Raw genomic sequence first — 14,070 nt, 5'->3', positions numbered from 1 at the left:
GGGAGGGAGGGAGGGAGAACACCACAGAGACAGGAAGATCTGCCTCTTCTCTAAGCTTCGCTGTTTTGTATCCTGCAAACCGTACTAAATCCCGCTCCACTTTAGTGTGTGACCTCTGTGACCCATATTAGCTTAATTTGTTAATTAGGACCTGATACAAGACATATCTTTAAAGGTTCCCTTCTGTCCCATTCTGGAGTTTTCCTATTGCATCCTGATGCAGACCTCAGGAGACTCTGGAGTCTTGGCTTCAACTAAAATGCAGGTGTTGGGCACCAATCTGTCCTTTCTTCTCAACTTGTCTCTTTATTAAAATAATAATAATATTTATTTATTTATTTTTGTTTCTTTGTTTTTTGAGTCAGGGTCTCTGTGTAGTCCTGGCTGTCCTAGACCAGGCTGTCCTGGAACTCATAGAGGTCCATTGTCTTTGCCTGAGTGCCGGGGTAAAGGCATGTGTCACCCACAACCCCCTCTTTCTCAAGTCTTTTGTTTGTTTAGTTTTTCTCATACATTGCATTCCAACTGCAGTTTCCCCTCCCTCCAGTCCTCTCAATCTTCCTCCCCACCCCCTTTCTCCTCCAGATCCACTCCTCCTCTATTTCCCTTCAGAAAAGAGCAGGCCTCCCTGCTATATCAACTGAACATGGCATAACAGGTTACAATAACACTAGGCACAATCCCTCATATCAAGTCTGGACAAAGCAAATCAATAGAAGAAAAGGGGTCCCAAGAGCAGGCAAGAGAGTCTGAGTCAGCCCCTGCTCCCACTGTCAGAAGTCCCCCAAGAGCACCAAGCTATACATCCATTACATGTATGCCGAGGACCTAGCTCAGAGCCACACAGGCTCCAGGACTGTCTCTTCAGTCTCTGTGAGCCCCTCTGAGCCCTGCTTAATTGATTCTGTGGGCTGTGCTTATGTCTACTCAACTCTTAATGCATGAAGTACATCAGTAGGACAACAAGCAGTAACCAGGCCATGCTACCCAGAAGAAAGGAAGCCACCCCAGCCTGCTTCTGGGCAGTCAAGGGCAAGAGGTAGGAAGGTGGTCGGATAGTGTCAGAATTCGTGCTGTTTCTAGTGTTTGGCTTTTACAAATATCCATTCTTCTATGTGTGTGTTTTCCATTCCCTTAAGTATCAGAGCTAAGAACCACATATGTTTAACTCTCTGAAGCCCTGTGAAACTATTAAAGTGAGCTGTACAATTTCGCATTTCCCCTTAGCAACATCATTACTAGTACTGGGTACTATCTTCTGATTATAGCAATCTTATCATTTACACAATGGTATCTATTTGTGGGCCTTGGTTAGCATTTTCCTAGACTCCGGGGCCTAGAGGATAATAGTGTCAAATATCATTTCATGTGTTTAAGGGTTGATGGCATATTTCCTCTGAAAAACGTGAAGGGAATCAATCCCTTTCTGAGAATTGTTGAGCTTTTAGATGCTTTCTGTGTTTTCATGTTGTATCTACAGGTATGAACAGGAACGTGTATGTGTTTATCCTATGTGTGGAGGCCAGGGGATGGCAGGCCCTGTCTTCCTTTGAGACAGGGTCTGTCAATAGCCTAGAGCCACTGAGGAAGTTAGGCTGGTCAATGAGCCCCTGGGAGCTGCCTGTCTCTACCCTTCTAGGGTGCTAGGATTAAAGCTATGTGCCACCAGGCCTGGAATTTTTTTAAGTGAAGGTTGATTTTTTTTTGTTTGTTTGTTTTGTTTTGTTTTTCGAGACAGGGTTTCTCTGTGTAGTCGTGGCTGTCCTGGAACTCACTCTGTAGCCCAGGCTGGCCTCGAACTCAGAAATCCGCCTGCCTCTGCCTCTGCCTCCCGAGTGCTGGGATTAAAGGCGTGCGCCACCACGCCGGGCTGTGAAGGTTGATTATTAAACAGGTCCCCATGCTTCAAGGAACACACTTTACCAACTGAGCTATCTTCCAGCCTCTTAGGTACATTTTAATGGTATTTGTTCATTTTTATAAAGCAAGATAGATTTTGGTCATGATTTTTAAAGAAAACCTCTTATTTTTTATTTATGTATATGTGTGAGGCCAGGGGTTGGACTCCTTGGAGCTGGAGTTAAAGACATTTTTAAATTACCCACCATGGGTGCTGGGATCTGAACTCCGGACATCATGATTGAACAGCAAGTACTTCTAACCACTGAGCTCTCTCCAGTGCCTTGGAGAGAGGCACTGTTTCTCCCAGTATGTTCCTATTTTCCTTTCCCCTCCCTTCAACTGTTCCTGCTATCTGCATGTTGGTGTGCTTTGTGGTCTACAAAACACTGCTTGTTTCTTTGTAAATTATTCTTCTGTTCTTCATCAGACGGTAAAATCTTACTTGACTCCACATTCGCCGATTCCTTTTGGCCAGGTCAAACATGCCCAATCATTTCTAGTGAATTTTTCACTGTGCTAAGCCAACTTTTCGCCTCCAGTGTTTCCACTTGCTTTTATTCAGAATTCCATCCTGTCTCCTGACTGATATCCTCTCTGGTCTCACGTGCTCTGCCTCCTCCAGTTCTCTAACACACTTGAAATCGGTGAATTCAAGAGTTTGCTTAGAAGGTCCAACACCCGGGCCTCTTCAGGGATAGGGTCCATTCTCTACCCATCTGCCATGTAGGTCCTTCTCTCTCTTGGTATACCCTACAACTAGTATCAAAAATTAGGAAATCTTAGCCGGGCATGGTGGCGCACGCCTTTAATCCCAGCACTCGGGAGGCAGAGGCAGGTGGATTTCTGAGTTCGAGGCCAGCCTGGTCTACAAAGTGAGTTCCAGGATAGCCAGGGCTATACAGAGAAACCCTGTCTTAAAAAAAAAAACCAACAAAAAAAAATTAGGAAATCTTAATTAATTTTGGAAACTAGAGACTCTGCTCTCTCTAGGATCTGTTGTTGGTGATCACCCTCAATATTCACTGTGAAGTCTATGTTTTTTGTAATGTGTTTCTGCCTCATTAGCTAAATGTTCAACTAATGATTGAGCCAAGATTTCCTTAAATAACCTCACCTTTGCTGAGGGCTCTGTTCCTGTTTGGTGGTGGTGACTTCAATACCTGTGCAGGCCTTTTATGATTCTGCCTTGATATTCACTTTCTATTGTATAGAGCCTGAACATCAGTGATAAAAACAGGGACGTTAGAGGGGTTCCCTGCTTGTACTCACAGCCCTATGTGTTATACCTCCTGTGGTCTCATGAATATAGTGGAGTCTTTCAAGGCCTTCTGAGGTGATCTTGGGCAGCAGTCTGCCCGCTTTTCATTTTTCATTTTTGTTTGTTCCAGGAGGTATTGCTATCACTTTTGACAAGAACACTGGGAGAAAATGTTTGCACTGGGCAAGCTCTGTGTCATATCAAATTAAAATAATCCCTGGAAGCAGAGGTGTTACAGACCTACCAGGAAGTCTAATGAGCTATATGTGGTGGCACATGCCCTTAGTCGTAGGATCTGGGAGGCAGAGACAGATGGATTTCTGTGAGTTCCAGGCCAGCTTGGTCTACATAGTGAGCTACAGGAAGCCAGGGCTATATAAAGAGACACTTGCCAAACAAAACAAACAAACAAAGTCAAATGATAACAACACACAGACACGCTATGCCCACAGCAAAGATGGAGTGCTGAGCAGATAGGCCGCCAGGCAATAGCCACTCGGCAGCCCCCGAGGGGTAGTGTTCAAAGACACTGGAGAACTTCTCTCAGGCTGGGTCCATGTATCATCAAGAGCTCTCTCTCTCTCTCTTTTTTTTTCTTCATAATGAAGCTGCAGTTCATGAAGGGTGTGGCAGAACACACCTGTTACCCTATGAATACTCTTCTCTCTCTGAAGGGCAGAGGTAGAACCCCGGAAAATCCTGTGCCACAAAACCACTAAGAACACCAGGAATGTGCTCTAGATGTTAAGCCTATGCTGGCAGCAACCCAGAAAGCAGTCACATCTCAGTAAAAACGGTGAGCTTCCTGATGTTTTAACTTGTCCTGCTTCCATCCCCACCTTCCCAGCTTCGTGGTCATCCTAGAAACCAATAGCCAAAAAATTATGGTGAAGTCCAACAGCCCGATAGCGAATGTGAGTCACAGAAATGGGTTGCAGGTAGACCCCGAAGGCAGGCCAGGTACACCGAGGAGTTCAGTGCAAGCAACCTCAAAGCCTGAGAAATGACTAGTTACCTTGTGGGGCTGCTTGTACACACAAAGTGCTGTAGGGTCTGGACATCCTCTGGAGATTGACAGGTCTCTACATACTCAGCCGGAGTCACATGATTAGTAAGGCGTTCTAGCAAATAGCTTCATCTCTACCCTGTGCTGGAAGCACACACGACTTTCCTGCATGACCACTGGTCCACTTGACCATCGTGCCATGATTCAGATGGGGGCACAAGACACCCAGAAGGGATAGCCTGGGGTCTGCAGCTGAAATTACCACCTGCTGACTTCCGCAATATATAACATTTGGATAGGGAACTATGGTCGCATCTGACTTGGCTCTGGATGGTAGGTGAGTTTAGAATCACGACCATCCATTTGCAGAGTTTAGGGAATAATAAGGGATAGGCAAGAGAGACCCCCAGGTAGCTGACAAGAGGCAAGGATATTTGCTGTCTTGCTGTTTCTAGGAAAATCCTGCCTTCTGGGTGGCATCATAAACTGAAATAACCAGTGATAGCCAAAGGCTCGTCAACCCCCACAGTAAGAGGACCAAACCCAAGGACACAAAAACACTTGAAATATCTTTAATGCTCCAGGCATTTAAAACATTCATATAGTTGCCTTATTTCAGAAATGCCCTCTTAGGTGCAGGCTCTGTGTCCAGGATTGGAGGCACATACATCAGCCACTGAATCCTCACGACAGCACCCACAACCCACATGCAACCCACTTTGGCACCTTGTCATTTTGTTCATGGGTCCCCTCCCTGCCACACTGGTACTAGGACTGAGTTCACCCATGAACACAACCACGCCTGTTCATAAGAATGCCTTATAGCATCACTATCACTGACTGGCCCTGCGGATCACAGACCATTCCCAGCACTCCCCAGTGTCCTGTGCATGTGTCATCCCACAGAGCTACTGACACACACTGTCAGCTGCTGTGCAGGCCAGCTCCATGCTGTCTCACAACACAGAGGCACTTATATATTCTTGGCAAAATGGACTTTATAATTGCCATTGAAGTCAAGTGTGAGGGGAGGGGCGTTTCTCCCATAATTAATGGATAACTCTAATATATATTATTAGATTTATAGATTAGTGTCTGTGTACATTTGCTACCAAGGACTTGATTACTGCTTAGGTCAATGAACGCATGTTTTGATTTTTCAGATGCCTGGACGAGAAGCAAACGGAGAAACTGCTTGGATAATACTTAGACTATGAATACACATATCAGCATCGGATTGTTCTTACAGAATTGCTTGCTTCAAAGAGTATTTTTTTGAGCCTAATCCTTAAGAGATTCTTCCAAGATAATAATGTGTTGCCCTCCTTCCCAAAGCAATGGTTCAAGGCACCTCAAGACAGATTGTTACCTGAGGTTCTGATTTAATTGGCCACAGGTGGGAAGGGTTATCCACTTCTTTAACTTCATGGAGAGTGTAGCATGCAGTCGGCATTGAGAACCTTGGTACCAAAGGCCCCTGAGTCTTCCACTTACTCTCTTTTGTTCTCACAAAACCTCCCTGAGGTAGCCCCTGGGTCAGGTAATGTCTCCTCCACGAGACACTAAGGCACAGCGAGGTTATTTGGCTTGTGTGACATTGTGCAGTCTAATGACAGCGCCATGGGTGGAATTGGCACCTCCAAACAACCCCCCCACCCGGGCGATGGGCAGCACGGGCGATGGGCAGCACTTACACCAACTGACCATGAAGAGTGACTGGGACATCAGGCATGACCATCTGTGCCAGGGACACCATATAATGGTACGAAACGGCTCAGAGCCAGCCGCTCTTCCTACTTGATGGAAAGTAAATGCATAAAAATGGTTGAAGCTATGTGAGGAAGGAACTCAACCCTTCCCACTTCGAAACACCTCACTTCCTTTATACAGAGGGTATGGATTTGTTTAGGCTTATTACAAAACCTGTTCAGAATTCATAAAGATTTACTGACATCTGCTTTTCCAGCTCCATAACAGCTAAACACTCTTGAATGTCCCTGTGATTTGGCTCCAAGAACACACAGACCTCCCTGCTTTCTCCATTACCAGCCCACCTAGCCTAGCTGATGACCCAGCACCTCCCTCCCTTTCTAAGTGAGTGTGCACACTGCCTTCTCAGATCACTCCCCGTCAGCTGTGCTGGGCCTCAAGAACTGATTTCATATTGAGTGTTTAACTTTGCTCTTGGTGCCGCCTCTGTTACCCACATTCCAGGTAACCCTGGCACCTTTGCCCTCTAACTCCAGACTCCCATGACTTAGAACTTTCCTTGCTTCAGTAAACACTGTCACATGCTGCCACCCACTGGTGCACCTTCTAAAATAGTCTCATCTTTCCTTTCCTCGCCGCAAGCGCCCACGCCTCACCCTGTCTGAGGAAGAGGTGCTTCAGCAGGTCTTCTGTGGACATTTCACTCGACTGTAGAGTGTACGAAGTACACGCAAATGAAGACGCACACGGTTACACCAGCAAAGAACACACAGTGCTCTGGGGAGGAGGGCAGCTTCGCCACGTCTGCCGTGGTTCCAGGACACCCTTCAGAAGAGCCTGTTCACAGGCTCATCCTGAATACACGTGACTCTTCCTGCCACCGCCACAGAAGCGGGCTCCAGAGAAGTCTATAAAATATGAATGGACCCATGACCCAGAAACAACATCTCGTGGTACACTTTTGTTGACACTTACAAGAAGCAGTGCAGAGCTTCAAAAATACTTCTTTCTCACTCAGGCAGGCACACCCTCACTGAGTGTGCCTCTCCTGTCACCTACATGCATATGCAGATTGGGCCCTTTCTGGAATGGAACCTGGCCCTCCAGCTCCTGCAGAGGCCCCTGGAGCCAAGGAGGACCCACATGGGAGAGCTATGAGGTGAGGAGTGTGAGGAAAAGGATTCTACCTTCCCTGACTCCCAGAGAGGATTGCTACAAAGATTCAAAGATGGGGGGAGGGGGTAAAAGGGAAGAGAAATTGCAAAGCGGCATTCAGAATTCTGGTTAAACCAAAGATAACTGAGACTCAAGACTCTTCAGAGACTCCCTCCCACCCACCCATCCACCCATCCCTTTAAGTAAAGTGAGATATCATGGTTTTGTTTTTGTTTTTCTCTCTCTCATGCTTATTTGATGCTTGCAGGTTCGTCAGGCCTGTGGCTTTTGTTTCTAAAACATGCAGTGAGCAGCATACACTGGCGTCCGCAGGACCCCTGGCAGGTGCTCACTCATAGCCCACCGGGATGGTGACAAGCAAGAGGCCTTCACTGACAGGCCAGGGCACAGCCCAGACCGTGTTGCATGCTGGTCCAGAGTTCAGCGGGACATAGTGTCGCAGGGAGCATGTGGCAACCTCTAAAATGCTCTAAGGTCCAGTCTGTGTCCAGTGAGGCTGCACCAGGCACAGACTAAGGCACTAAAGCTGCAGCAGGCGAGCAGACACCCCCTCAGAGGCCCCTGGGCTGCATCCCGGGGAGAAGGAGCTCTGTTCCCAGTACCATCCAAGGCCAGAAACCGCTCAAAGGATCAGATCACGCCATAACAAATCCCTGGTCCCAGCCCTTCAGAGAAGTGCTGGGCTCTCCCTCTCAGTTGCTTGCGTCAGCTTCTCAAGGTCTCCACAGTACTGTGGGCAGCTCAGCTGCTCTTCCACAGCCGCCATCTCTTCACACTCTTCCTACACATCTGTCCCCCAACATGCCTTGACAAGGAGCAGTCCAGTCCTCTCTCTTTCCTCTGGAGCAGGACCCCGTACACTTCCCAAGGTGGCTCTGTGCCTTCTGGTGCTTCACAGCTTGATGAACGCAGCCGGCTGCTGCGGCACCTGCTCCGTGTCCGGGGGTGGGAAGACACTGGATATGGCTATGTCCACGATGCCCTGGCACAGTTCTGCATAGAGTTTCCTGAAATAAGTTGTTAAAGATGTCACTGAGGCTGTTCATCAAAGCTGGGTATGGTGTGTGTGTACATATATGTGTGTGTATGTGTGCATTTTAGTGACGATCTGCCCTAGAAATTCCTCCTTTGAAAAACTCGTCTCTGTGAATAAAGTACCCACAAGAGGCTCTGCACACAGATAAACCATGTAAGGCCTTGATGGGAACAAGGAGCTCCTGATGACTGGCAGAGAAGGTAATGAGTAGAGTCATGAGCCTGGCTCACCTGTCTGTGAGGCTATACAAGGAGGGGCAGGCATCGTCCAGGAAAATCAACACCTTCTAAGAGAAAAGGGACACTGGCGAAGACTGGTGGAGTTGACAGGTGAGATGGGACTCAGGAAATAAAGAGCAGTCTGACAAAGAGTGACGACAGTGTCGAAAAGCAGAGGAAGGAGAGGCAGGACACAGAGGGTCTGGAGAAGGGGAAGGAGGCTGTGTGGGTGCGCATGCTGGGCAGTATGCGAGGGGAGCAGTAATCTATGCCAACAAGACTGAAGAACTCAGGATATGTAGGAGAAACGGAACTTGAGTGCAGTGCAAGCATATTGTAGACTATCCGAGGCCCAAGGTGGTGTGGCTTTGTGGGCTTAACTTCCTCTAGGGGCAACAGAACCCCATCATCTTCGTTCCCTTTCCTGTAATCCCAATCAGCACACGGGAGGTTTTGCCCCAGCATCGCTGACCTCTAACACCCATGGCTGCACAGCAGAACACAAAGGAGAAACCCTATGTGTGTGGGGAGGTTGTTTGCCTGGTTCCCTTGTGGGACTCCATGGGTGGGATGAGTCCCCAGAGCCAACTGCTTGGGACTGACCCTTAGAGCAGGCAGAAGCCAGAGGTGTGAGGAAACATGCCTGCAACTTGCACGGGAGGCATTGGGAACCCAAGAGGCCCGACCAAAGGACAGGAGTGCAGAGCAGCCTGCCTTAGCCCAAGGTCTTAACCATTCTCATCCCCAGAAGTCGCTGTGTGCCAACTCCACTGGCTAAGAGTTTCTCTTAAGCCATTCTTATCCCTGTTGTCTAATGACATGTTCACCTGGCAGCCCCTCCCTGCCCCCATCACAGAACTTTCTCTCCCACCTCTGTCTCCTAGGCTGCCAGGTCTGTATTTTACCCTGTTAGAAAGCCTCTAGGAAGCCATGCTTCCATGTTCTCTCTTAGGAAGTCCTAACTGCTAGCTGACCTTCATCAGTCCTGCTCCATGCTCTCTCCACTCCCCAACTCCCCGGCCCCTCCCACTTACACAATTTAGTCCCATTTTCAACACTCTGGTAGCCAAATGACTCAAGCTCCTGTTGCTGAAGGGACAGAGATATGGAAGCCCTTCAGTGAAGATGTTAGTTCACCAAGAACCATGGCTATAAAAATATGCCATGCACATAAGTTACTGCTGTGAGCATCTCCCATGAGGAGAGCTGGAGCAAGGGCCAGTTTCAAGGTGGCCTCTTAAACCCCGGTGGCACAGGAAGAGTCAGGGTGGCACAGGTGTCACGCACCACCAGGCCCACAGCACTGGATCCACCAATAAATCCACATCGCTAGAATAATCTGGGTTGGGCCGAATATAGAGAAATCTTTTGGATTTAAGCATTACATTTCTCGCTAAAGAGACAATATAAAGATTTTCTACTTAATTAAAACCCAAGCCACTGTAAATCAGGTGAATGCTGAGCTGGTGATACGGCTCCGCAGGCAAAGACACAGCGCAGCCAGCGTAAGTGTGGCCACCTGAGTGCAGTCCTCAGAGCCCATGTAAAGGCGGAAGGAGAGAACTGACTTCGCAAAGTTACCTCTGACATTCGCGCACACGCTGTGACACATGTGTCCCTGCACACACAATAATAAGGAAGAAAGAAAAGGATCCGGTGAACAGAAAACACTGTCAACCAGAAAGCACTGTCTGCTCATTCAAAGAAAATGCACAGAGAACTGTGTGGCAGGCACAGAGCCAGGCTTGCAGACTCAAAAGCCACCAAAAAAACCCCTAAACAAACACACACAAAAGCCATACCAAACCAAACCAAAACGAAGCTGGAGACATCGTGCGTGCAGTGCGTGGTGTGAACATTCCAGGAAGAAAACAAAAACCAGCTGTTTGTTAACAACTAATACAATGGGAGAAATACTAAAGCTTTGGGTAGAGAACAGGGAACTTGAGTGAGGGGGACAGGGACTCCACAGGAAGGTCACAGAAGCACAAAGACCCACAGTGGGTAAGAGCTGTCACAGGGAATGGCATCTTTGGTTGGGTGGCAGAGAGAGATGAGGCGGTAGCATCACGGGGGATGGGGGGGAGGGGGTGGTTTCTATTTTCTCACACAGGCTGCTCTGGGAAGGAAGGATTTTATGGGGGTGGTGCAGAAATAGAAATTCCAGTGAGGAAGCTCTTTGCAAAAGTTCCCCCCAATGACAGAAGGTATCAGACACAAAGGAACAGAGGACCAAGGAGGCCAGAGGCAGAGTTCATAGGACCCAAAGACTGAGCTCATGGGAGCAGAAGCAGGGTGTCAGTTCCCGAGGAGGGAGATGGCAACTCCTCTGCCTTAGCCACGGAAAAGTCTGGGGAGGAGGACAGGAGTGGGTGCTCCCCCTTAGACCCACAGCCATCCTCAGGACCTGGGGAAGGCAGGTGCAGACAAGGGCCTAGCATTCAGAAGCTGCCCTAATTTGGTGGCTTTATTATGAAGTTTAACAAGAACACACACAGGGGAGATGGATTAGAAGGCCAAGGCCACCCAGCACCAGAACCTGAGGTCCTTGGTGAGGAAGAGAGACTCCAGCTTGCTCACAACCCCCATAGTCAGCCCTATCTGGTATACGAGGGCCTGAATCAGCCAAAGAGAAGAAAGATTCTGCAAGAGGGAGGTGGCCTCCTCCAAAGCTGCCACAGGGAAATGAGGACATAAAGGAGCTGTCGGGACAAAAGGTGGAGTCATCATTTCTAAGGATACTTCCTGGAAGAAGACAGGACAGCCCTGGAAATGCTGTAGTCCAAGGACTGGTTCATGAAGGGAGCAGGGTGTGTGCGTGTGCATGAGCGTGTGTGTCTGTGTGTGTGTGAGCCCCACAGCTATGCAGGGGAGGAGGCATGGAGCATGAAGAGGGTAGGAAGACATCAGGATGGAGGACTGAGCAGTGCTCTGGAGCCAGGGGCCTTTAATAGAAGGGGCAGGAGGAAACAACGCAGCACAGAGCCAGGTCCCTGTGTCTCCCTGAACAGTCCCCCCACTGCCTTTGGGGAGACTGAGACCTGTTGCCTTACACCCTAGCTCAGACTCTACTGTGCGTCCACCTGCCCTTGAACGTCACAGTCTCTCTTACTCACAGGCCAGCTTACTCAATTTGTCACATGAACATGACAGTGCCAGGGCTTCTCTAACAGTTTAGGGTGGTGTTGGTGTTATTTTTATTGTTATTTGGGGGCAGGACTCATTCAGACATCCTGGGCACAGGCTTACTGTATAATCTAGGATAGCCTTGAACCTACAGTGATCCTCCTGCCTCAGCCTCTCTAGTACTAAGATTACAGGTCTAACCTGCCTAAGCCTCTCTAGTGCTGAGATTACAGGTCTAACCTACTATACCCAGCTTAGTTTTATTTGAAACCCTGGTAGCATAGAACCACAGGGAAATGGCTCAGCTAAGCCCCTCCCACCAGGCAGGGCTGGCATGTTGATCATGTCTACTAAAGGACTCCCCTCACTATGACAACATTTTCCTGACAGCAACCAAAGGTCCATGCTTGAACCTGTCAGACTACCCAAGGTGCACACCCAGCTTCTGGTTGTCAACACAGGCAAAGGGTTTGAGCTTACTGGGCACATGCTGGGGCACCGTTGACTTCAATGAGCCAGACCTTCAGCTCCTCGTCCACCATGAAGTCAAAGCCAAGGAGCTGGAAGCTCTGGTAAGGGAGGTGTTTGGTGCTGATGGCGGGCTCCACACTCATGAGGCAGCTCCTGGGAGGAGGAAGGAGGAAGGAACACATAAGGCTATGCTGACCGGAAGATCCTATACCAAGTGTGCATAGGAATTGGCTTCAACTTAATAGTCTTTTTAAATTGATGAATTTACCAACAGATTATTCAAGAGAAGGCTACTCATCAAACGAACTGTTAGGCATGCATGCAATTGCCCCTGTTCCAGGTCAAAGCTGCTAGCTAAGGCCACTACAGGCAGTTCAGTACCAAGTCACTATGAATCTCTATCAGCGCAGATGTCGCTAGCTGTTGCCGCTGCTGTTTGTGAGAATTACCAATGGCCAGTGAGCCCCAGATATCTGCTTGTCTCTGCATCCCCAGTGCTTGGGTTCCAAGCCACACACGAGGCTCTACTAGACATGCGTGCTGGGGATGAACTGGGTCCTCATGCTTGCACGGCAATGACTTTATCAACCAAGCCATCACCCTAGACTACATTCATGTATTTTGATATGTGAAGAGTAGACTGGCATTTAATCATTTTAAAGCATTTTCTCTATGAAATTTTTTGTTTTTGTTCTTTGTCCTTGTTTTGGATATAGAATCTCATCATGTATCTCTGGTTGCCTGGAACTCTCTATGTAGACAAGGCTGGCTTCAAACTTAGAGATCCACCTGCCTCTTCCTTCCAAATGCTGGGATTAAAGATATCCAAGAAGGGACTCATCGAGAATTCTGAGGGCTTGGGAGAAAACACCAAGAAGACAAGAGTCTCAATTTACTCAAAACCCAGGAGTATTCTTGGACTATGGTTTCCTGCTTCTCCCAGGTGTAGCGGGTAGGAGTGAGTTTACCTTAGATTATACATTACATCTGGCTATTGTTATTTGTTTATATGCCTCTATGGAAAAGCATGTTTTCCCCTCATGCGACTTGTCCTTGTGACTGTACATGAAAAAGTATAACGTAAAAGCAAAGTTCTAGGCCTTTAGGCCCAGGCTTGGGAATGTGACCTCTGTGACTCAATGCTTCAAGGTATGCTAATCATAAAACAGTGGGTCTTTCATACACTCTATTCAGGTGACTCTTCTCAACCTTCACAGTATAAATTGTCTGACATGCTGAACAGAGCTGACTGTAGCATGAGATATAAGTCTGCCCACATGTCTGCTCCACTCTCCTCGCTTCTGGTGCCTCAAGATTGATAAACACACCACCACACCTTGCTCATTTAAAAGTGTTTTGATTAAACTATATTTAAACTATGTAATTTTCTAAAATGAATTATTTATTTTATGTATATGAATACCCTGTAGCTATCTTCCGACATACCAGAAGAGGGCATTACAGATGGTTGTAAGCCACCATGTGGTTGCTGGGAATTGAACTCAGGACCTCTGGAAGAACAGTCAGTGCTCTTAACCACTGAGCCATCTCTCCAGTTCCCTAAAACATAATTTTTAAAAGTCAGAAGTTTAGTGAAAGGGGAAACAACAGGAAAGGCTAAAAAGGCAAGCGGTGCAATCTGACCCACACACCACACCTTTTATCTGCTAGGAGGTCAGGATGAGTAACCTATAGTAAGGGCTTTCATTGACTGAAGCTGCAGGCAGTGCACCTTTTTTTGACTACAATGGGAGCCAGCAGGAGGTTGGCTGGGGAAAAAGAGAACCTGATGGTTATGAGCATCATTCAGGAGAGCACCCCTGCACTGCAGGTAACAGCCAGCAGGGGGCGCAAAGGGGCCCAATAAAAGGCTCCTAGAGTGGGGATTCCTTCTGCATATTTTATTTTCTCATGTAGGAATTCTAACCATCCTATAACTACCAGACCTATAACTAAATCTATAACTAAAGTATAGGTCTGAAACGTAAGAAACAAGAAGGAAAACAAAATGAAAGATGAGCAAAATTAGGTTGGGTTGTTTGTTTGTTTGTTTGTTTGTTTTAATTTGTTTTTTTGAGACAGGGTTTCTCTGTATAGCCCTGGCTGTCCTGGAACTCACTTTGTAGACCAGGCTGGCCTCAAACTCAGAAATCCACCTGCCTCTGCC

At 47.7% G+C, this 14,070-nt stretch overlaps 1 protein-coding gene and 1 long non-coding RNA gene across 2 annotated transcripts in view; one reads left to right on the top strand and one right to left on the bottom strand.

Moving 5' to 3' along the window:
* The first annotated feature begins 3,774 nt into the window (after window positions 1–3,774).
* LOC110285537 lies at window positions 3,775–5,417 on the top strand. Its single transcript, XR_002377066.2, has 2 exons — window positions 3,775–3,956; window positions 5,330–5,417. It is a non-coding gene; the product is annotated as an uncharacterized LOC110285537 (long non-coding RNA).
* Ttl (tubulin tyrosine ligase) overlaps window positions 4,725–14,070 on the bottom strand; it is a 27,925-nt gene continuing 18,579 nt past the window's right edge. Inside the window, exons 6-7 of the mRNA XM_021151763.1 lie at window positions 11,913–12,056; window positions 4,725–8,059 (exon numbers count right to left, since the gene is read on the bottom strand). Coding sequence (XP_021007422.1) covers window positions 7,945–8,059; window positions 11,913–12,056 — 259 coding nt within the window. The 3' untranslated portion in view covers window positions 4,725–7,944. The remainder of the gene's footprint in view (window positions 8,060–11,912; window positions 12,057–14,070) is intronic.

Source organism: Mus caroli, chromosome 2, assembly GCF_900094665.2.
Source record: "Mus caroli chromosome 2, CAROLI_EIJ_v1.1, whole genome shotgun sequence".
In the NCBI taxonomy this organism is placed as follows: domain Eukaryota; kingdom Metazoa; phylum Chordata; class Mammalia; order Rodentia; family Muridae; genus Mus; species Mus caroli.
Note: the sequence above shows the minus strand (reverse complement) of the source record. Positions and strands in the feature narration are given on the sequence as shown.